The following is a 20,108-nucleotide window of genomic DNA, read 5'->3' on the forward strand; positions in this document are numbered from 1 at the left end:
AAGTAGAATAAAATGCGTACTTTTTTTCTTAGCTGCCTATTTATAGGATATTTTCTTTTTGGGGTGTATTATAGAGAGAAGGGGAAAAGTGGAATTGCTGAGATACAAATAAGCATCATGCAACACAGAAACAGCGAATGGCTTATTTTGGCAATAGTATGATATCATTGTGGAATTCTCCAATGATCAGGGTTGAGTTTCTGTTTTTAACATCAGGAAGACATATGATGTAAAAAAGAAATGGGAAGACTTCTATCCTTGTTTGTTCGACTTTATTGCCATATTGTAATTCATCTCCATTCACTTCCAATACCATTACTACTACTATTATCATCACCAACAAACTGCAATTCTATAGATGGTGGCGTCATTATCTTACTATCAACTAGGACCTTAAAAACTCCTTAGTTATCAATGCGGTAGAGCAGCAGTCCTTAAATAGCCATTACGTGACTTTACTAATAGGCACGGCAAATTCACTATGTTCCGTCTAGAAAAATGACCAGTTCATAAACAAGTAAACTTTACGGTCTTTTTACACAATCTCTATGCGTCTAAATCCAGACCTCATCCTTTCGTCAAATGAAACTTATTTGACTCGTTGAGTCACTCTTTCTCCGAGGAGTTCCTTCAGTGTCCTCATCGTTTTTTTTTGGTTTTTTTTTTTTTTTTTTTTTTTTTTTTGAAAGGGGACCAAAATTTATACATTGATCCATCAGATGCAATAGCTGCTACTGTATTATCCTCTAGGAGCGTCTGCGTGTGTAAGATAGCTGCAATACCGCAAGCTAATATCATCCGCAAATCGTCGCCATGTAAGACGTTAAAAAGCCTCATTGGTCATGAAGTCGCTGAAGAATACTGAAAAGAGTACTCGCTGTTCCCCTGAGGAAAGCATGGTATATACATGGCGGATAAGATTTTTTAAAATCTGTACTTACAGATTCTGAACGGTAAGGTCTCATATCCATTATCAAATATCCCCCATTCCATATTGTCTACCGTCTCAGATTTTTCTCTTTGATGTGTGGATGTGCACCGTCTAAGTTTTGTTTTGCTTTTTTCAATATTAAGCTAGATCATTTAATTAGAGATGTGTTTGTGATTAAAAGTTACTTTCAACAGCTGTAAGGATGAATACTTTAGTTTTTTCGCTTACCTGCTTTTTGCTCCTGTGCCAATATAATGCCCATTGCTGTTTTCGGATGTCGATAAGTATTTCTATTGGCATGTCGACTGTATCACGGAGAGACTAGACATATCTATTATGAATAAGTGTCCTCTGTTATTCTCAAATTTGTTCAATTGGAATGAATAAATAAGTCTCAACTGAAGCTTCTATTATTGATGACTATTTGATCGAAAATTTTCAAACATTATCGGCTCAACGAATTGTTAACAGATTTACGTTGCTGGGGTTAAACAATTACGATTTGAGGCACTATATTCTTCACCCAGTTACCTACTACTTCAATCAAGGGTTGAACAGATATAATACCGTCTGAAAGACGCACAAAATGTATATCATTGGAGTCTTTGTTTTAAATAAAAAAGAAAAGATTTGAATGTTAAAGCATTTTTGTAAAAAAGTGACAAGATGTTCTTTCTATTGTTCGACGGGAAAGATAAACTCTCACTTTATGTTCATATACACAGAGTGAAAACCTAAGTTGGCCTAATTCTAAGCCTACTAATCGTATAGGATGCTACAATATACAATATCCCTTTTACCTATTCAAGATATTGAAAACCGCATGCAGATTTGTAATTACTTATCCAGGTTTACGGATCTTAAAAATCCTGATTAGAGTGGGTAATTCTACTGTAAACACGGCTTCAAGGCAAGTGAACAATATTTCCGCCCTTTTCCGTAAAGCGTTGATTTACCCATACTGGGTGTACTTGTCCAGCTGACCATGGTTTGCTTATAAGAGAAATGTGTGTCAAATTATAGAACATTCACCCTTTCTGTGGAATGTTTTTGATGGCTATCGCCATATAACTACTACAACAACTGCATATATTACTTTTCTGTGGCCTAAAGGAAACCCACACCAGCGCCCTTAATTTTTTTAAATTGCGTTCCATCCTGTTCCTTTAGGTTCCTTTTCGTCTTACAAATTCATGCTGGCTTTAATAAGCGGTGGCTTATCAAACACCGACGAATTTTATTTTGATCTACCTTTTTACTCTTGTTGCATGAGCTGCTGTAGTTATCGACTTACCCCTCTTCTTCCATTGGCTACTAATCATGTCCATCCTCCAGGCTGAAGTTGCTACTATTTTGCTCAATAAATTTGAAACTGATAATGGATCAATTCAATCCACTGTAGACCATATCCAACAAGGCCGCTATTCAGACGTGATAAAAACTAGCATAGTATTTAAGAACTGTCAACAAACCGATGGTCAATCAGTGAATGAAACAGGCGATCTCCAAAGCTGGTTAAAAGACAGACTCACTTCTCTTTCGTCTGAAAATAACGAAGCAATCAATTTTGATATCCTTGCTACAGGTATTGCCTGTTTGAATGCTTTTGTTCAAGTCAACTGGACTGGTCCTCTTTTAGATTTTTCCTTATCAGAACTATTCAACAACGGCGAGAAAGACGATAAAACGGAAAAGAAAATGCACGAAGCTTGTTTAAAATCCTTGTCTGTAGACGGTGAAGAAGTATATCATTTAACACAACATTTGGGCCTATTAGCAGTTGCCCGTGAGTTATTACAATCTGTCCGTGGAAAGACGTTGACAGGCTCTTTCTGGGCCATGCGTGCCAGCTTTATTCAACAGCAACTTTTGGATGAGTTCACAGGCTCTTTACAATCCGAGCTATTAGCTCTCGCTGACGAAAGCACGAAAGATTTAGACGCTAGCAAAGATTTGGAAGAAGATGTACGTACAGCACTAAGGGTTCGACATGAGCTGGAATTAGGTTTGATCAACAGCTTTTTCGGACGTGATAAAGATGCCTTAGAAAAGATGGAATCAGCACAAAAGGAATCTGGATTTGAGTGGTCGTTGACAGGCTCCTTAGGCCGTCGTACAAAGTTTCAGCAATTTGATGTATCCCAGCTGGTCGTTTTAGCAAAAAGTACAAAGAAAGACGTGACGCCTAGCTTCAAGAAGAATGAGGAGGGCGAAGAAGAGGAAGAAGCCGCAAAACCTGAAACTCTCGATCTGAACGATGATACATTGCTAGAGCGCATCAACTTTACAGAAGACAAAAAAAATACAGAGGAAGCTGATCAGCGTCATGGCAACTTGAACGTCATTGATCAATGTTTATTGCTAGCTTTTTGTCTTAATGTGAAAAATACGAATCCTGACCATGGTATAACCACAGAACAAATGGTGCCTTACGTTACTCGTGTGCTTGAAAATGCCAACAATTGGATGGTTCATACAATGGGTCTGCTCTTGCGTTCTCGTTTAGAAGCCAACAAAGGTCGTACTGTCGAGCGTTCAGCCCTTCAGTTACAAGCCCTCGTCGATCAAATCAAAGTGGAAGATTCCACGGTGCAGGAGCGTTTGGCTTATTTTTACGATATTTTGCTGCCCAGTAAATGGGAAATGGAACGTGAGCTGGCTCGTCGTTTTGTTTCTCTTGGTGTACTTCGTTCTGCCTTGGAAATTTTTGAACGATTAGAAATGTGGGAAGATGTTATTTCTTGTTATCAGATGTTGGAGCAACCAGAAAAGGCCAAAGATGTGTTGAAACGCTTGATGGAGGAAAATCCCAACTCTCCTAAATATTGGTGTATCCTGGGTGATCTAGAGGCTGAGCCTGAGCACTGGCGCAAATCATGGGAACTCTCCAATCATCATTATGCTCGTGCAATGCGCAGTCTTGGTTCTTATTCTTATAAACGTGAAAACTATGAAGAGGCGATCGATTGTTATCAAAAGGCCCTCAACATCAACCCTCTGTTTGAAGGTTCTTGGTACATTCTTGGCTGCGCTGCTATGTTTGCCGAGAATTGGGAAGTTGGCAGCCGTGCTTTTCAACGCGTGGTGTCGCTTGATAACGAACAACCAGAAGCTTGGAATAACTTGGCAAGTATTTATATCAAGATGGACAAGAAGACAGATGCCTTTTTAGCGTTGAAACAAGCAACCAAGATCAAATTCGATAGCTGGAAGATGTGGCAAAATCTTTTGTTCGTGTCGGTCGATGTTGGTCAATTTGCCGATGCTATATACGCTATGCAAAGAGTAGTAGAATTAAGATGGGACAAAGTGCGAGATCAAGCTGTTGATATCGGTGTCTTACGTATGCTGGTTGAAAGCGTTGTGCAAAACTGGAAAGATCCTTTCGATCGTGATGGTGCTCGTTTGTCTCAACATGTCCAGCGTCTATTAGAAGAAGTTATTTTAAGCCGTATCACTAATTCTCCTGATATTTGGATGATATGTGCCAAGTTTTATTTATGGCAAGGCCGTTATGTTGATGCGCTGGAGACATCTGTAAAAGCTTATAGAGCGGTTATGCATGACCCTAGAATTGAAACTGAAGAAAGCATTTTCCAGGATGTTGCAACTGTAGCGCTAGAAACAGTTGACATGTATGAAAACCTGGGTTCCAAGACTCAAGATGGTGCGCCTGTCTGTGAGGATTGGCGCTACCAAGCTCGCCTTATTCTTAAAGGCCTGATGGGCAAGGTGCGAGATGTCTTTGATGATACCAATACTTATGAGCGTTTAAAGGAACGTATGGATGATTTACGAAACAATTAATTATGATGATTTCACTTTCTGCACTTTTGAATATTTTATTCATGAAAGGTTATCTTTTTTTTTTTTTCTTTTTCTCCTTTGCATTTTTACTGTAATAAATAGCATTAGACAATTATTGATCATACAGTCAGATAAAAAGTGGTTTTGATGGTTCATGCTTATTATCTTTCTTTACCGAACATTGTCGATATGACTGGTTTTTTTTTTCTCAGATGACGTACTGTAACTGAAATTAGTGTACGCGTAAATTCAATATAGCACGCAGCTCTATTTCCGATTCTTTATCACCTTTCTACTACATATAAATCAATTAAGAACATATAACAAAATGGTTATGGAAGCATCTATGATAGTGTAAATACTGAATGTGATTTGTCTCGCAACGTATCGAAGGAGTTGTATTGATCTTGCTTTGTCACAATTTTCACATAGCGTTGACAATTCCGAATGGATGCGCAACGGCGATTACTCACCCAACAGATTAGTAGCACAGAACGAGGCTGTCAACCTGATTTTCTCTTCAAAAACACAATCTAATCCCGAAAACACAGTTGGGCTTATGACAGCGGCTGGAAAGGGTCCAGAAGTTTTAGTTACTTTAACAACAGACGTAGGCAAAATTCTCAGTGCTTTACATGGCATCAAAGCAAGTGGAAAGCCAAACTTTTTGACTAGTGTTCAAATTGCCCAAGTATGTCGTTATGAAAAGACGGACATTTTATAGATCTGTTCGTTAACTTTAGCTTTGCTTTTTTCATCAGCTTGCTTTAAAACATAGACAAAATAGAAATCAACGTCAAAGAATCATTGTATTCGTCGCCAGCCCTATCGAAACTGACGAGAAAACACTTGTCAAACTCGCCAAAAAACTGAAAAAGAATAATGTAGCAGTGGATGTTATAAACTTCGGTGAAGAAGCCGACAATACTTCACGACTGGAAGCATTCATCAACAATGTCAATAACAGCGATAACAGCCATTTAGTAACCATTCCTCCTGGCCCTCATCTTTTAAGCGATATGCTGATTTCTACACCTATTGTCGCTGGGGAAGATGGTAGTGCAGGCAACTTTGGTGCTAGTAGCGGCGGAGACTTTGAATTCGGCATTGATCCTAACCTTGATCCTGAATTGGCTTTGGTGAGTAGACAAAACGTGTCAGGATTCTTGACGAAGGAGACTAAACCTTCTTTATCCCCATTCATAGGCATTACGTATTTCACTTGAAGAAGAAAAAGCACGACAAGAAGCAGAAGCAGCCAAGAATGGATCCAGCAGTAGTAATACAAAGGAAGGAGAAGAGTCATCTTCATCTATGCAAGCGGAACAACAACATTTAGGCGGGGACAATGTAGAAGAAGATGCTGAACTTCAGGCTGCTTTAGCTATGTCTATGGAGGATGCGGGAGCACCTGCTATTCCTGACGAAGATGAAAATATGGAAGATATAAATGAAGATGATGCACTTCAACGAGCATTAGAAATGTCAATGCAAGATAACGGTGAAAACAATAACGACGACGACGAAGAAATGATGTCCGCCGTGTTGGGCTCCTTACCTGGTGTTGATAAGAATGATGAGCGAATTCAAAAAGCATTAGAAGATATGGATAAGAAGAAGAAGGATGATAAGGATAAGAAATAGTACAACAACTATATCAGGAATCTTTTATCATATCACAATAAAATACACTTTTACGCCAAATAATAATCATGAAGATACGAGCTCTTGTTTTATTTATATTTTGAACTTTTGAGCACACTCAAATCTATAATTGATAAATTAGTTATCAGATTATAAGTAAAATTGATGCTATGTCTTTTATGGTACATCCTGAAGAAGTGCCAATGTTCAACAGCAAGCTTGACATTTCTTGGGTTGCATAAATCTCGAAATCATGGCCAATCAAAGCCGTGAAAGCTCAAACACTTCTCCTAATAGACGTGTAATTCGGAACGGTATTCCATTTATACGTTTTGCGCTTTGACACATCAAGTTCAACTGTAACACTTAGCATACATACCTTAATGTCAAAGAATAGAGAATATTACTATGCTAGTGTCAATTTATTTTTTGTTTAAAAGCTTTAAGAAATATTTTTTATTACTTCTCTATCGAAAACCAAATTTAGTTTGGGTGATATCATTCTGATGATATTATAATTATAGCTGGGTTATTCAGCTTATAAAAGCCCATATGCTAGAGTAGCATGCATTTTGTTAATCTTTTTCTTTTGTAAAAATTTCATAACTATTCTTTGACATATAACAACATGGCCAGTCAGAGTGATCCCAGAGCTGCTTCAAGCCAGGATAATGATTCTCGTGTCTTCACAGAAGATAATGATAAGCTTCAATCCGGTATTTCAAAGATATCACCAGCCGTTGACAGTACTATAAACGCGGATATCAATGAATACGGTATGTAAAATAGTCTTAGCACTTTGAGAAGAGCTTATTCAGTTGATTTTGACATTATATCTGCTGTGTATGAAAGGACAAGACGAAACTTCTGCTGCCGGAAATCAAGCCGAACATCGTTATAAGAAGGATCGTGCATTAAATGTTGGTGGCCCTGCTTTGACAGGAAAACCTTTAACAGATGGTTCCAGAGGCAATGACTTTGGTAAGCCTACTCCTTCTGAAAACAAAACCAATACGCACTTCGATGGCACAAATACTATCAACCCAGATCCAGAGAAATCCAGTCGTGCTAGATTACCAACTCAACACGACCCTGAAGATAGTCGTGGTGAGAAGGCTGCCTTTGGTAAGGGTGCAGCAGCAGCAGCTGAACTAACAAGCCACGGTCAAAGTCTAAAACAAGATCAAGAGATTCACCCTAGACCTGGTGAGAATAAAACTGATACACACTTTGAAGGAACCAATACCATCAATCCTGCTGCTGAAAAATGTAATCGTGCTGATTTACCTACTCAACATGATCCTGAAGACCATCGTAACCGAACAATGGAAGCCGCTCAAGATGAGAATGAACCAGGAGGCAATAAATATACAACAACAGGACCTGGAGGTGCTAGGGATAACGATGATGTAGCAAGCCGTAATCAATAAAATGGAAACGAAGAAATAGTTATCATAATAATAGCTTTCCTCATACAAACTGACTAACTCTGATCAGACGCTTCTAAGGTGTATCACTTAAACCCTGTACATAGTAAATAAACTTAGTTCCACTTTCTGAGATATTAAATTTATTTTTTGCATAAATGAGTATCATTTGTCTTTGAGCGGAGACGATTCTTTTTTGCTGCTGCTGCTAAACACTTTTGTAAAAGATGTCATTTCAACTGCGGTTTTTATATGCAGTATATTTTTACAGATCCCTCACATATAATATTGCTTCGACATGTCTCTTGAAAGCTGGGCAATAGACAAACTCAGTGTCTTCCTAGGTTTTGACTCGGAAACTCTAGAAACACAAATTATACCGTATCTTATGAAAAATGACACACCTGAAGCCTTTTCAAGCCAACTTATGGTAACAGTCTTCTGCAATCGCGCGAAATCGTCTGAACCTTTCTCGTTAACTACGATTAATGAAATAGGAAATGGTAGGCACCAGTGACAAGGCGCTTGACTTCATTCAAGACTTTACACAACGGCGCTTTTTCTCAAAACCTGCAAAGTCCACACCTACATCGTCGATTGTTGAAACCGAAAAAGCATCACCAGCTCAAATACCCGCAGCATCGTCGTCTACAGGAATATCCACTGCTGCTAATCCAGCATCAGCCTTCCCTTCTTTACCATCGAACCAACAGCCTTACGAAACAATGTGGCCTGCGAATATTAGTGTCAAAAAGGAAGACGATTACGTTGCTGGGTAAAACTCAATGAATGGTTGTATTCTATGATGCGAAGGTTTTCTTTTTAACAGTATTCTTGCTTTATGATCATCACAGTTTACGTAAAGCGAGAAAGGCGAAAAATCGTTCAAAAAAAACTACACAGGATATCCGTGAAGCGGCTTTTCCGAAAGAAACCAAACCGCCCGCTCAGAAGAAAGAAAAGAAACCAAAAAAAGAAATGACATTGGAAGCAGCTTTAAGAGAATTAGACATAAAGGCAGAGAAACCTGGTAAAAAAAGGAAGCCATGTCAGTGCCAAGCAACAAAGCATCCTCTTTTGACAGTGGCACCCAACTGCTTGAGTTGTGGAAAGATCATTTGTACAGCTGAAGGGATAGGTCCATGTACATTTTGCGGCGAACCTGTGCTATCAAAAGAGCAACAATTAGCTGTCATTGCTGAAGCCAAAAGAAAAAGAGCTGAGCAGAAACAAGCGCAAAATCAACCCAAAAAAGCGATTGTATCAGGAAATAGTGGCGGTATGCCTGCTTATGCGTCGAAACTTGGCGGGGGAAATAATATGTATACATACCAAATGGATGTGGACAACGAGGACAGAATAAGAGCTGAACAGCATAAAGATAAACTACTGGAGTTTCAACGAACAAGTGCCAAACGTAGCACGGTTATCGATCAAGCCACCGATTTTGAATTACCCAGTGATCAGTTGAACCCTTGGTTAACAGCACAGGAGCGAGCTCTTTTACTGAAGAAGCAGCAATCAAATTTAAGACGCTTAGAAAAATTAGGTGGAAGTAGTAAACATAAAGTTATGACTATTGATGTTGCAACGAAGCAGGTGAAGGTTGAAGACGTGGATTCTCCTTCTTCGTCTTCTGATGATGATGAAGAAGAGCTAAAACATGAAACAAATAGAAACAAGGAGACGAATAAGGACGATGGCGTTTCTGCGGGGACGTATGCTTATAATCCTATGCTGAAAGGTATTACGGCACCTAAATTTGTTGGCAAAAAGACCAAAAAATCCAAGGGAGTGATAAGACGAAAAGGGCGTGTTCAATACGATATGGATGACGAGATAAATGATTATTTGTATGCTTCAAGTGTTGCCGATGATGATAATGTAGATTTGGCACACGAACCCGCGGTCTGTCAATAAATAACGGATAATGTATAATTCAGTATTCTTAAAGCTATAAACGTAGACACTGTATTTTAAAAGTAAAAGTTAGTTTATGCCGATCAATTTTTTTTTTTTTTCATCATTTATTTTTTCCTGCTTCCTGCTGTATTTATCTGTCATTTCTGTTCTTTGCGTGATTGTAGTTAGCCGAGTAGGGATTTATTTTCATGTCATATGCTTCAGATTGTTATGGAGAAGAAGGAGCTAGGTATTTTTTTGAGAGTCAATGAGTAGATCCTGTGGAAATGGACTGATCGATGTGTTTTCATCAACTGTAGATTGGAACAAGCATTCCGATTGACATTTCTAGAAGGCGAGTCTGCCGGTAAAGTCTTGATCAAAGGCGATTCAGGCATAGGTAATCTAGCTTTATTTCGTTGGGGTCAAGGATTATTATAAAAATATATTTAATGGGGTGTCTGAGCTTAATAGGGAAGACATATCTTGTGCATAAGTTAGCATTAGATTACAACGTACCAATAATCTCAGCAATACTTGGGCAACTTGCTGCCGACTATCACGGGCATATTGTTAAAGGACTTAAACGCCTTTTATGGAGAGCCAACAATGAGAAGAAGAGTATCCTTTTGATAGAAGATATTGATTTGTTTTTTCCACGACAGAATTACGATTTTTTGTTGAAAAACCTCCTTCAAACTATGATTGAAGAATGCGACAGCAACCATATCATGATGCTAGTGGCTACAACTCGTCGACCAGATGATTTAGCATTCGAAATTCGAAATTTATTCCTAGATGAGATCCATTTGCAAATACCAACACCTGATGAACGCTTCAAAATAATGCAACATATATGCCACACAAACTTTAAGTCTCACTCTAAATTGCAAGAGAAAACTATACGAGAATTATCATCGAAAGCCCACGCTTTTGTAGCAGCTGATTTAGTACAATGGTTTCGATTGGCTGAGGAAGATGCTTTGAACAACAAGGAAACCGAAGGTACTTTATACGAGTCTGCGTCACACTTGTTTTTCGCTAATAAAGCTGCCCTTCAATATTAGTTGACCTCAAAAACTTTGACCACGTCTTTGATCGTATTCGAGTTACTGGTCTACAAGATTCTGTTATGGCGGAAAAGCCTGAGCCCGTTTATTGGGAAGACATTGGTGGCCTAACAACTGCGAAACAAGCGCTGGAAGAATCAGTCATTTGGTTGTACAAGCATGCTGATGCATATAAGCGTTTGGGAATTCGACCCTCTAAAGGTATGCTACTCTATGGCCCTCCTGGTACAGGTAAAACATTGTTGGCGAAAGCTGTAGCCACTGAATCAGCAGCCAACTTTCTCCCCATAAGTATACCTGATCTTATCAAAGGGGAGGTAGGTGAATCAGAGAAGGCAGTAGCAAAAGTTTTCCAAACTGCCGTTCGATGTAGTCCTTGCGTAATATTCTTAGATGAATTAGAAGCTATTTTTGCATCAAGAGATTCATCCGGTGATGTTGGGAGGAAGGTAAGCTCATTCACGCGCGGTACTATGTTGTTCTATCAATAACTTTTTTCTTTTTGTTTTTTCACAGCTTATATCACAATTCTTAATCGAAATAGATCACATTGACAAGATGGACCAAAAAGTCATAATATTAGCAGCCACCAATCATCCGGAATCTATTGACGATTCGATCTTGCGGCCAGGACGGTTGGATAGACTAGTATATGTGGGAGCACCAACTTTACTTGAGAAAGTACAAATTTTAAAAGTGTTGGCACAGAGTACCAAGGTGGAGGCAAATGTTGATTTTGATCTTATTGCTTCCAAAACTGAGGGTTACACTGGTGCCGATCTTAGGGCAGCGGTCCGAAAAGCTGGATTGCTCACATTGAAGCAGAATTTGGATGAAATCACACAAAGCAACCTTGAACAGGCACTGAATTATGTAACCCCATCAGCACTAAGCACAACATTGCTAGACAGAGAAAGCAATGAAGACGACGTGATGGAGCAATAGAATAAGAATACCAATCAGTTATTGCAACAGTTAATTCAGATACCATAATAAAGTTGGCAGCAGTCGTTGATTACGGTGTCAGGAGCGTCACTAAAACGTTAAATAAGTGCGAGCTTGCCTTTAGTCTATGGCGATAAATACTGAGTTTATTGACTTCCGATGGAGGATAATGAATATATACTATATACACTTTTTATTTTATTAAGATTCATTAACAATAAATGATAAATGGTGGGGTTTATAATTATCTCTATTACAAAAAAAAAGAAAAAATTGGGTGGAGAAGGAGAAAAAGAAAAAAATAGAAAAATACAATAAGTTATTTACAAGGAAGCATCGAGTTGACCGACAGCAGCCAAAATGAGACCCTTGAAGAGAGGACAAGGAGTCAAAGGACGAGTTAAATATTCAGGATGATATTGGCAGCCAACGAAATAAGGATGACCTTCCATTTCAACAATTTCCATACGCTGACCAGTTTCATCCTTACCAACAAATTTAAGACCCTTAGATTCGAATTTACCAACATGTTCAGGGTTGACTTCATAACGATGACGATGACGTTCATCAATAGAAGGCTTGTTGCCATATAATTTGCGAACACGAGAGTTTTCTGTGCCTTCTTGGAAGACAGTAGCACGAAGACCAAGACGCATAGTACCACCCATGTGTGTCTTAGAGATTTCGGGCATGTACACAACAACAGGAGTAGGTGTATCAGGGTTCATTTCAGCGGAGTCAGCATCAGCCATACCGCAGACATTACGAGCGAATTCAATAACAGCAATTTGCATACCAAGACAGATACCCAAGTAAGGGATCTTGTTCTCACGAGCCCATTTAGCAGCCATAATCATTCCTTCAATACCACGGTTACCAAAACCACCAGGTACTAAAATACCGTCTGAAGAGCAGAGGTTTTGCCATGAATCGTGGAATTTGATGGGGTCTGTGTTGAGAGTCTCTTGTTCCAAATCGGTGGCTTCGATCCATTTGATTTGTAATTTGCGCTTACAGGCAAGTGCAGCATGTTCAAGTGCTTTATAAACTGAGATATAAGAATCGTGAAGGTTGGTATACTTGCCAATAAGGGCAATAGTGACGGTTTCATGAAGGTCTTCGTAGCTACCAGCTAAAGTAGTCCATTTGTTCCAAAGTTCATCACCGGCCAATCGACGTTCATCGCTGATCTTAAGGGCATCAAGATTGAGACGGCGACGGAAGAAATCAATGACACCATGTTCGCGCATCAAAATAGGGACATGATAGACAGAAGAGACATCATGGATTGCCAATACTTGTTCAGGAGCAACATGACAGAACATAGAGATCTTGGAAGCAACACTGGGTTCAAGGATCTTGGAAGAACGACAAGCAATAAGATCGGGGGTGAGACCAGCACCACGAAGATCACGAACACTCATTTGAGTAGGCTTTGTCTTTTGCTCACCAACAGAACCAACAACAGGAACCAAAGAGACATGAATCAAACAGAAGTTGTCATGTCCAACACGGAATTGGAATTGACGCATCGCTTCTACGAAGGGAGCTGACTCAATATCACCAACTGTACCACCCAATTCGATAATACATACATCAGGCTTTTCGCCAGAGCCATCAATAGGCATTTCGGCGACTTTCTCAACCCAATTTTGAATAGCATCAGTGATGTGAGGGACAACTTGCACGGTTTTACCAAGATAGTCGCCCTTACGTTCCTTTTCAATAACTTCACTGTAGATCTTGCCAGTGGTGATATTGTTGATACGGCTCAATTCGACATCAAGGAAACGTTCGTAGTTACCCAAATCTAAATCAACTTCACCACCGTCGTTCAAAACAAATACTTCACCTACATGATTCGAGCGAAGCATGATTGAAAAGTGACGAAGCATTAGTAAAACAAGCCAAGCAGCGAAGATAAGAGAGTAAAGGAGCATTGCCAAAAATGTAACAAAAAATTGCAGCCTTTCTATCCAGGATATGAAAAATCATACATACCATGATCTAAAGGACTCATTAAACCAGCATCAATGTTAAGATAAGGATCAATTTTGATAGCTGTCACACGCAGACCCATACTCTTCAAAAGAGTACCGGTACTTGAAGCGATAACACCTTTGCCAATACCAGAAATAACACCACCAGAAACGACAATATATTTCGTCATATTAATTTTTCTTTTGTAAATGAAGGATAATGTAGTTCAAGGAAGGAGGACGAAGACAGCTCTAAGGTTGTTTGTACAAAAGAAAAATAGTATTGGCAAAAGGTAGGAAAGGGAAAAAAAAAAAAAATATTAGCAGATTTTGGTACGTTAGTTTTTCGCTTGCTACTGTGACTGAAAAACTGGACGGCTGCGGATAAACCACCTGATATAAGCCACTAAAATAATGTTGTCAGATTCAATTGCGAGCCTTTTCGGTGGAATCGCTTCCAAACATAAGGGTCATAAGCCTCCCTTCAACATACAAATCGGGATTTTAAAGTAAACAACTTTCCCGCATACTACATCCCGCAATACAATGGTTTCCAGGATAATCAGTAACCGCAACCCAAGAACTTATTCGCAGTTAGTTCATAGAAAGTGTATAAATACTCCAATCTTTTCTTGAAAAAATATTTTAATCCTGGTCAAAGTTTATTTATTAAAATTACATTTGACCTATCCAAATATTATTCAATAAGTTTTCAAGTCAGCTTTACCTGAACGTTATACGATGTATTAGTAACGCACGCTGAACTTCAGAATGATACCTTTTTGAGCACATGGAATAAATCAGCCTTATAAGCTGTTAATCATTACTTGCTATAGAGTCTTGAAGAAGAAAAAAACTTCTATTTTATCAGCTACTACTATGCTCGTTATGAATACCGTGCTAACGTTTAGGCCTGCAATTACCTTGTCATAGTAAAAGCACCATGATCATAGTGAAATTGTGGACTACCTTCTATATTCCTTCAAAAGTAAACAATATAACCACATATTTGTGATACATTTTTCGGCCGCAGGGTTTGATTGACTACATCAATCCGTTTTGGCGAATAGCATGATACTTGAACTCCGAGAGTATTAATATGGCCTTTGAGTCCTTTGTCTACATTGTATCTCTTTCCATAGGAACACTGTGTTACCTAATCTCAGTAATAGTGATAAACTACTTTCTATTTCGTTTAACCAAATCGTAAATTTGCCGAAGAAGTAAATACTCTCAATTAGAAAGGTACAAATAAGAATTTACGGTAGAAATATGACTCGGTCTTCTGGCTCTTAACTACCAACTACGATTTAAGCTGATACGTTTAAACAGCCAACACAACTTCATCATATATAGATTGTCATCAGCTGCTTCTACAGCTTCTACCACTGCAGTATTGGGGCATTGGTCTCTCCAAGACAGAAAAAACAGCGGTTCAAATGAGATTCTTCGTATTTGTGTCTTTTTCTCTTTCTCATATGTTTGCTTCAAAATGCAAATGCACGTGCTAACTACTCTTTCCACTTGATAAATATCCTGGTACTTTCAAATACTATATAACCTACAGGATGCGATTTGACGTTAATAGTTGCATCACCAGTTTTTCTTGGAAAGCCTTTCTTTCCAATAGTTTTGGACAACGGGTATGTTCTGTTAGCTTTAACAAAAGTTTGTTATTTTTTGTGTAGATTATTCACCGAATAAAGGATATACAGCGTGTTTACCTACAATTAGAGGTACAGGCTTACTATAGACCAACGCGTTAACTAAGCTAATTAGAGTGTTTCTTTTTCTATGGTGGGATACGAAAGCATAGCCTGTTCAACTTGCGCAAACGAGGTCGCGCTACTGTTGCGAAACACTTGGCTAGTTCGATAAACTGCTGCTTATTGATGACCTTTCCCCACTGAAGGCTCCTGGGATGGTCGCTTTTTTAAAAGTGATGCTACCGGAATTCATATAAAGGTAGAGTCATTGACCTTGTTTGCATATATAGAACCATCCTCTGAAGCACACATCGGACCTTTTAACCATAAGGAAAACTCTAAGTATTAGGAATGCTTTATGCAAGATGAATAGATGCGTTTAAAGGTCTCTATATCTCCCCAGTTAATAATTGAGAAGTACGTAACATACAGAAGAAATATTGAATTTAAACAATATGATTGCAGAAAACCTTCGCCAACAAAATCATGGTAATGCTTTCTTTGCGTCGTTTAGACAATCATTAAAGTAGAGAAAAGCATGAGAATACATAGCCATATTCTTCAATAAATTTCAGGTATCGTTCTCACCCCATTTGTTCAAAAAAAGGCTTCTTTCTGTTTGCTTTCTCCGGCTTATTGTTTAAAATGCTGTATCTGCTGTTTCTCTATATGTCTTTTTAGCAATTCTAATACGCTTTCACAAAACAAAAGATGGATTCAGTTCCCCTGGAAGCTCAAGAGTTTTGGCACACAATATGCACAAAAGCTTTCAATAACGATAACGATACCAGCGATTTTGTATTATTTTTCGAAGGTTGCAAAACACTGAACAACGATCAGTTGTATGAATGGAAAAGCAGCGATAGTGAATATCAAACGATGCTGGAACAATTAGGTTGTAATAGAAGTAAAAGCGATCTTTTTACACTGCAACCCGATCAGTTATCGTATTTTTTGCAAGCGAAAAGTAAGATTCGAACTGACTGGCATGCTGAAAAACAAGTAGCCTTGAAGCAGCATTTGAAAGCACTCTTACAACAAGAGTCGCAGTTGCCTCATATTGACCAACATCAGCGACTATCGCTCGTTCGTCAATTTGTCCAGGAAAATGCAGTCGATGTGGGATCGGTACCTTTTCTCCGTGGTTTAGCAGGCCTGCTCAAATTCCAAATTCGACACAAAGCTCATCTCGTGGAATGGAATATGAGCGAGTATGTTTTGACACAAAATAATGAAGAAACGATGGAATCTTACATACACCTATTAAAAGATATTCTGGGTCTACAGCTTGTATATCATGACGATGATAGCAGCAACGATCAAGTGGTGGTAGATATGGATAGCACAGCAGTGAATACCAATGAAGAGACTGCATTAACATGGAGAATGAATTCTGACCTAGACCACCATAATATACATGAAATTTTAAAGGTCATACCCAAGCATGTGGTTGCTCAAATAGATACAATCCATGACTATCGAATAACAGATATACCCAGAAACCATCCAATGGAAGGCAAAAGCATTTTTAGTTGGATTTTCGAATTATTTAGCCGTTGCCTTTCCTTATTTACACGTTAAAGAACATTGGCCAATAAACATAAATGCAAGATGAATGAAAACCTTATTTTACGCTCCATCTCCCTTTCCCAGCTTTCTTCTTTCTATATGCCCAACCCCGTCTCCCCATTCATAAAGCATAGTATATATTGATTAATGAAAGAGATTTGGTTGTCAGTTCATATTTATTGTTTGATATATTTTGACTCTCTATATCTCGCATTGTTGTTTCTCTCTTTTGCACAATCGACTATAAATTTGTAATTCCCCGTTTGAAGAAACAAAATGAGTGCAAATCAAAAAAAGATTTAGTGACCGAGTTGAGCAAGAGAAGCGTTGATATCCTTGACGGCATCAGCCTTGGATTCGACAGCCTTCTTTTGGAGACCGGCAAGAGCAACCTTACGTTGGTAGTAAGCAGCAGATTTGGCCTTACGCTTTTCTTCGAGCTTAGCAACAACGTCTTGGTACTTCCAGCCAACTTCGTGAGAGATACGACCGATGGTGGTGTACTTACGACCGGGCTTGAGACGGAGGACACGGAGAGCGTCAGGGATGACCATACGCTTGACGCGGTCATAAGGAGGAGGAACACCTTCGAAGAGCTTGATGCGGTCAAGGGCAGCAGCACCACGAGCGGTCTTGTGGGGAATCATACCACGGATGGCCTTGTACAAGATACGAGAGGGGGCACGGAAGTGGAAAGGACCACGCTTGGGGTTGACAATACAACGCTTGTTAAGGTAAGCATGGTACTTCACTATATTTTACATTAAGGATAGAAAATTCATCAAACTTAGTAAAGCTGGTTATTTTTTTTTTTGTTCCTTTTTTTCATCCTTTGAAATATGCAACATCAACTATGATAGAGGAAGACAAACGGAGAAGCTCAAAATTGAGGTATAACTGGCTACACTGATGAGGATCACTCGAGCAAATTTTTGATAATTTCAAAATTGAACTTTACTGAGTCGTTGTTGTGTTTCGTAAAAAACCGGCGCAGAATTGCTGACATTTTATGCTGAATATCGAGTTGACACTTTGATTGTTTCAATTGCTGATATGAATGGTTTTCGCATTCTCTTTTTTTTTTCTCCTGATTTAATATATCTTTGTATCCGCTGCATACTTCACGAAGACAAAAAGAAATTCAAAAAAAAAACCTGTTGAAAATACATACACTTGTTACGGAAGAATTCACCAGAGACATTCAAGGCTTCACATCTGACAACAACGATCTTTTGACCGTTGAGAGCTTGCTTGGCAATGACAGAAGCGAGACGGCCCAACAAATGGCCCTTACCATCAATAACAAGAGTCTAATGTATGGAGAAACGATGAAAACGAGTGTCAGATGAAATGAAACAAAAGAGTCCAAAAAGCTGATCATTCGAAATTGTGGGCTGCGCATTGCTACAATGCTGTTGATGTTGCTTTGGAACAACAAAATTACCTTTTCGAAAGTAGACATGCTTGATGTACTAAGCGTGAAAATAAGAAGAGAGGGAGCAAAAATTTTGCACTTTGAGAGTGGTTTTTTCTTTGCCGCACGCCAAGCCACAAATAATACTTGAAGCCTTTTTTTTTTTCTCTCGACAGCATTTGAAAGCCGAAAAGAAAAAATTTACCAGCTGGGCAACCTTTCTTTATAGTCACGGATATCTATTTGCAGTTAAATAGCCTGCAACATCGTATTGTTTTGAAGAAAAAAAAAGAGTTTCCTTCAGGCTTTCATAGGGTTATACGGTTTATACGGTTTTTATAAAGATCTAATCTAGTTTAACAGGTGTTGGGAATGGGTAAACAATTGCTATGGAATGATAAAAGGCTTTATAATTTGCTATTGTTGTGTTCATTTGTGTCGATGTATCTCCATTTTTCATTCATAATAGTATATACGTTTTCTGAATGATAAGGATCCAAGTCCTTTCCATGTCTTTTTCTGTAATCAGCGAGGTTGGTCAACTCCACTTTCCCATCAAAATACAGTTTAATAAGATGTAATCCCACGTTGCGTACAGCTACTGCCGCTAATGGTTCGCTGTATTCTCTTTTCCTGCTACTTTGACTATGGCTACTACTACTATGACTACCATTGGAAGACATGAATTCAACCAATTCAATCGGTGTCCAATGAACCCTTACGTCCTGTCTCAATATATCTAGAATCTGGTTCTCTTTGACCCTTCTTGCTGCTATATATTGATGTATTTTTTGGATGGAGTCCTCTACGACGTCTCCATGTCCGGGGAACAGACGAGCGGGTTGCAACTTTTCCATTCTTTGTAAACTCTTCATGTAGTCGTGGAGGTCTTCGAAGGCAACAGACCCATGCCCCAGAATACAATCTCCTGTAAACAAAATGTCTTCCTCCTCGAGGTAGAAGGCGCAATGGTCTTTAGCGTGACCGGGTGTGTGCATCACGCGAATATGCAATGGAGGGCTGTCTTTGTCTTTTTCGTTTCTGAGAGTAAAGACTTGGTTATCTTTTAGATCGGAAAATGTGGTATCATCAGGAAGTTCTTTCAGGCTTTCCCAAAACACCTTGTACCAGCCTTTATCTGTGTCTAATGGGTACTTGTGGATATTTATAAACTGCTGCTGCTGGTACTGCCTGCTACTTATGAAAGAGGATGATGTGTCCAATGGCGGACGATTGATTTCAGATGATAGTATATCTTTCAATCCTCCACAATGGTCTGTATGACAATGACTGATAAGAATATCTGATATATAAGCATCGGGATCTATCGATTTGAGGGAATGCATCAAGAGTGGTAGATAGTCTGGCTGGCCGTCACCACAATCAATGAGTATTTTACGTTTTCCCGAGCCAACAATGTACGTATTTGTGCCTAGTGTATATAGCAAGTGACAGCAAACGAGAGGTGAGACGGGTTCGAATTACCTTTGCCTTAGAATTTCGTTACCTTGCAGAGTAAACTTGCCAGGATTCAAACCAAGGACTCTCCAAACCGTCTTTGATAACTGCTTGAAATTCGGTAGGGATGGAAGATCCAAGCGTGGTGTTGATTCGTATAATGACATTTCTTTCAATACAACAGTTTTTTATGGATAAATACTATCTATTTTGAGAGCGAAGCAAAGGTGAAAGGACAAGTTCAGCAGTAAAGAAA

General features: G+C 38.9%; 10 protein-coding genes across 10 annotated transcripts; 6 read left to right on the forward strand and 4 right to left on the reverse strand.

Annotated features, from left to right (window-relative positions):
* Window positions 1-411: 411 nt before the first annotated feature.
* On the reverse strand, window positions 412-1,918 carry BDF20DRAFT_839581 (uncharacterized protein; the record flags this gene model as incomplete). Its single annotated transcript, XM_053079290.1, has 6 exons — window positions 412-490; window positions 707-788; window positions 942-1,074; window positions 1,160-1,252; window positions 1,467-1,534; window positions 1,888-1,918. 6 exons carry the CDS (start codon window positions 1,916-1,918, stop codon window positions 412-414), a joined length of 486 nt encoding a protein of 161 aa, XP_052931930.1.
* A 333-nt stretch (window positions 1,919-2,251) lies between these two features.
* On the forward strand, window positions 2,252-4,738 carry BDF20DRAFT_827783 (uncharacterized protein; the record flags this gene model as incomplete). Its single annotated transcript, XM_053078191.1, has 1 exon — window positions 2,252-4,738. The coding sequence occupies one exon, from the start codon at window positions 2,252-2,254 to the stop codon at window positions 4,736-4,738; it is 2,487 nt and encodes an 828-aa protein (XP_052931931.1).
* A 227-nt stretch (window positions 4,739-4,965) lies between these two features.
* On the forward strand, window positions 4,966-6,445 carry BDF20DRAFT_896642 (uncharacterized protein). The gene is made up of 4 exons (XM_053082513.1): window positions 4,966-5,092; window positions 5,171-5,429; window positions 5,500-5,877; window positions 5,945-6,445. Exons 1-4 carry the CDS (start codon window positions 5,067-5,069, stop codon window positions 6,380-6,382), a joined length of 1,101 nt encoding a protein of 366 aa, XP_052931932.1. The 5' UTR covers window positions 4,966-5,066; the 3' UTR covers window positions 6,383-6,445.
* Window positions 6,446-7,010: 565 nt separating this feature from the next.
* BDF20DRAFT_839584 (uncharacterized protein) lies at window positions 7,011-7,812 on the forward strand (the record flags this gene model as incomplete). The annotated part of the gene is made up of 2 exons (XM_053079291.1): window positions 7,011-7,158; window positions 7,235-7,812. The coding sequence occupies 2 exons, from the start codon at window positions 7,011-7,013 to the stop codon at window positions 7,810-7,812; spliced, it is 726 nt and encodes a 241-aa protein (XP_052931933.1).
* A 295-nt stretch (window positions 7,813-8,107) lies between these two features.
* On the forward strand, window positions 8,108-9,729 carry BDF20DRAFT_839585 (putative zinc finger motif, C2HC5-type-domain-containing protein; the record flags this gene model as incomplete). Its single annotated transcript, XM_053079292.1, has 3 exons — window positions 8,108-8,239; window positions 8,307-8,584; window positions 8,664-9,729. 3 exons carry the CDS (start codon window positions 8,108-8,110, stop codon window positions 9,727-9,729), a joined length of 1,476 nt encoding a protein of 491 aa, XP_052931934.1.
* A 92-nt stretch (window positions 9,730-9,821) lies between these two features.
* Window positions 9,822-12,103, forward strand: BDF20DRAFT_896651 (P-loop containing nucleoside triphosphate hydrolase protein). The gene is made up of 5 exons (XM_053082514.1): window positions 9,822-9,961; window positions 10,032-10,111; window positions 10,186-10,716; window positions 10,779-11,230; window positions 11,298-12,103. The coding sequence occupies exons 1-5, from the start codon at window positions 9,921-9,923 to the stop codon at window positions 11,724-11,726; spliced, it is 1,533 nt and encodes a 510-aa protein (XP_052931935.1). The 5' UTR covers window positions 9,822-9,920; the 3' UTR covers window positions 11,727-12,103.
* BDF20DRAFT_964602 (CTP synthase) lies at window positions 11,958-14,262 on the reverse strand. Its single transcript, XM_053084964.1, has 2 exons — window positions 13,728-14,262; window positions 11,958-13,578 (listed from the first exon to the last, which is right to left on the reverse strand). Exons 1-2 carry the CDS (start codon window positions 13,894-13,896, stop codon window positions 12,050-12,052), a joined length of 1,698 nt encoding a protein of 565 aa, XP_052931936.1. The 5' UTR covers window positions 13,897-14,262; the 3' UTR covers window positions 11,958-12,049.
* Window positions 14,263-16,137: 1,875 nt separating this feature from the next.
* On the forward strand, window positions 16,138-16,509 carry BDF20DRAFT_803998 (uncharacterized protein; the record flags this gene model as incomplete). The annotated part of the gene is made up of 1 exon (XM_053076456.1): window positions 16,138-16,509. A coding segment is annotated over one exon (372 nt), but the record flags the coding sequence as incomplete, so codon positions are not given.
* Window positions 16,510-17,115: 606 nt separating this feature from the next.
* BDF20DRAFT_981681 (60S ribosomal protein L16) lies at window positions 17,116-18,468 on the reverse strand. Its single transcript, XM_053085131.1, has 3 exons — window positions 18,425-18,468; window positions 18,152-18,290; window positions 17,116-17,731 (listed from the first exon to the last, which is right to left on the reverse strand). Exons 1-3 carry the CDS (start codon window positions 18,440-18,442, stop codon window positions 17,280-17,282), a joined length of 609 nt encoding a protein of 202 aa, XP_052931938.1. The 5' UTR covers window positions 18,443-18,468; the 3' UTR covers window positions 17,116-17,279.
* Window positions 18,469-18,801: 333 nt separating this feature from the next.
* On the reverse strand, window positions 18,802-20,019 carry BDF20DRAFT_828046 (beta-lactamase-like protein; the record flags this gene model as incomplete). Its single annotated transcript, XM_053078215.1, has 2 exons — window positions 18,802-19,826; window positions 19,902-20,019. The coding sequence occupies 2 exons, from the start codon at window positions 20,017-20,019 to the stop codon at window positions 18,802-18,804; spliced, it is 1,143 nt and encodes a 380-aa protein (XP_052931939.1).
* Window positions 20,020-20,108: the final 89 nt, after the last annotated feature.

This window comes from Mycotypha africana, assembly GCF_025528875.1.
Source record: "Mycotypha africana strain NRRL 2978 chromosome Unknown BDF20scaffold_12, whole genome shotgun sequence".
In the NCBI taxonomy this organism is placed as follows: Eukaryota; Fungi; Mucoromycota; class Mucoromycetes; order Mucorales; family Mycotyphaceae; genus Mycotypha; species Mycotypha africana.

What these genes read in the sequence shown, in the direction of transcription:
- BDF20DRAFT_896642 (XM_053082513.1), top strand. Translation starts at nt 5,067, where the DNA reads ATGGTTATGGAAGCATCTATGATAGT. An exon ending in CTAGTGTTCAAATTGCCCAA is followed by an intron (nt 5,430 to 5,499) that starts GTATGTCGTTAT and finishes TTTTTTCATCAG; the next exon opens with CTTGCTTTAAAACATAGACA. An exon ending in TTGATCCTGAATTGGCTTTG is followed by an intron (nt 5,878 to 5,944) that starts GTGAGTAGACAA and finishes CCCCATTCATAG; the next exon opens with GCATTACGTATTTCACTTGA.
- BDF20DRAFT_896651 (XM_053082514.1), top strand. Translation starts at nt 9,921, where the DNA reads ATGTCATATGCTTCAGATTGTTATGGAGAAGAAGGAGCTAG. An exon ending in GAACAACAAGGAAACCGAAG is followed by an intron (nt 10,717 to 10,778) that starts GTACTTTATACG and finishes CTTCAATATTAG; the next exon opens with TTGACCTCAAAAACTTTGAC. An exon ending in CCGGTGATGTTGGGAGGAAG is followed by an intron (nt 11,231 to 11,297) that starts GTAAGCTCATTC and finishes GTTTTTTCACAG; the next exon opens with CTTATATCACAATTCTTAAT.
- BDF20DRAFT_964602 (XM_053084964.1), bottom strand. Translation starts at nt 13,896, where the DNA reads ATGACGAAATATATTGTCGTTTCTGGTGGTGTTATTTCTGGTATTGGC. An exon ending in AATGAGTCCTTTAGATCATG is followed by an intron (nt 13,579 to 13,727) that starts GTATGTATGATT and finishes CGAATCATGTAG; the next exon opens with GTGAAGTATTTGTTTTGAAC.
- BDF20DRAFT_981681 (XM_053085131.1), bottom strand. An exon ending in TGAATTCTTCCGTAACAAGT is followed by an intron (nt 17,732 to 18,151) that starts GTATGTATTTTC and finishes TGTAAAATATAG; the next exon opens with TGAAGTACCATGCTTACCTT.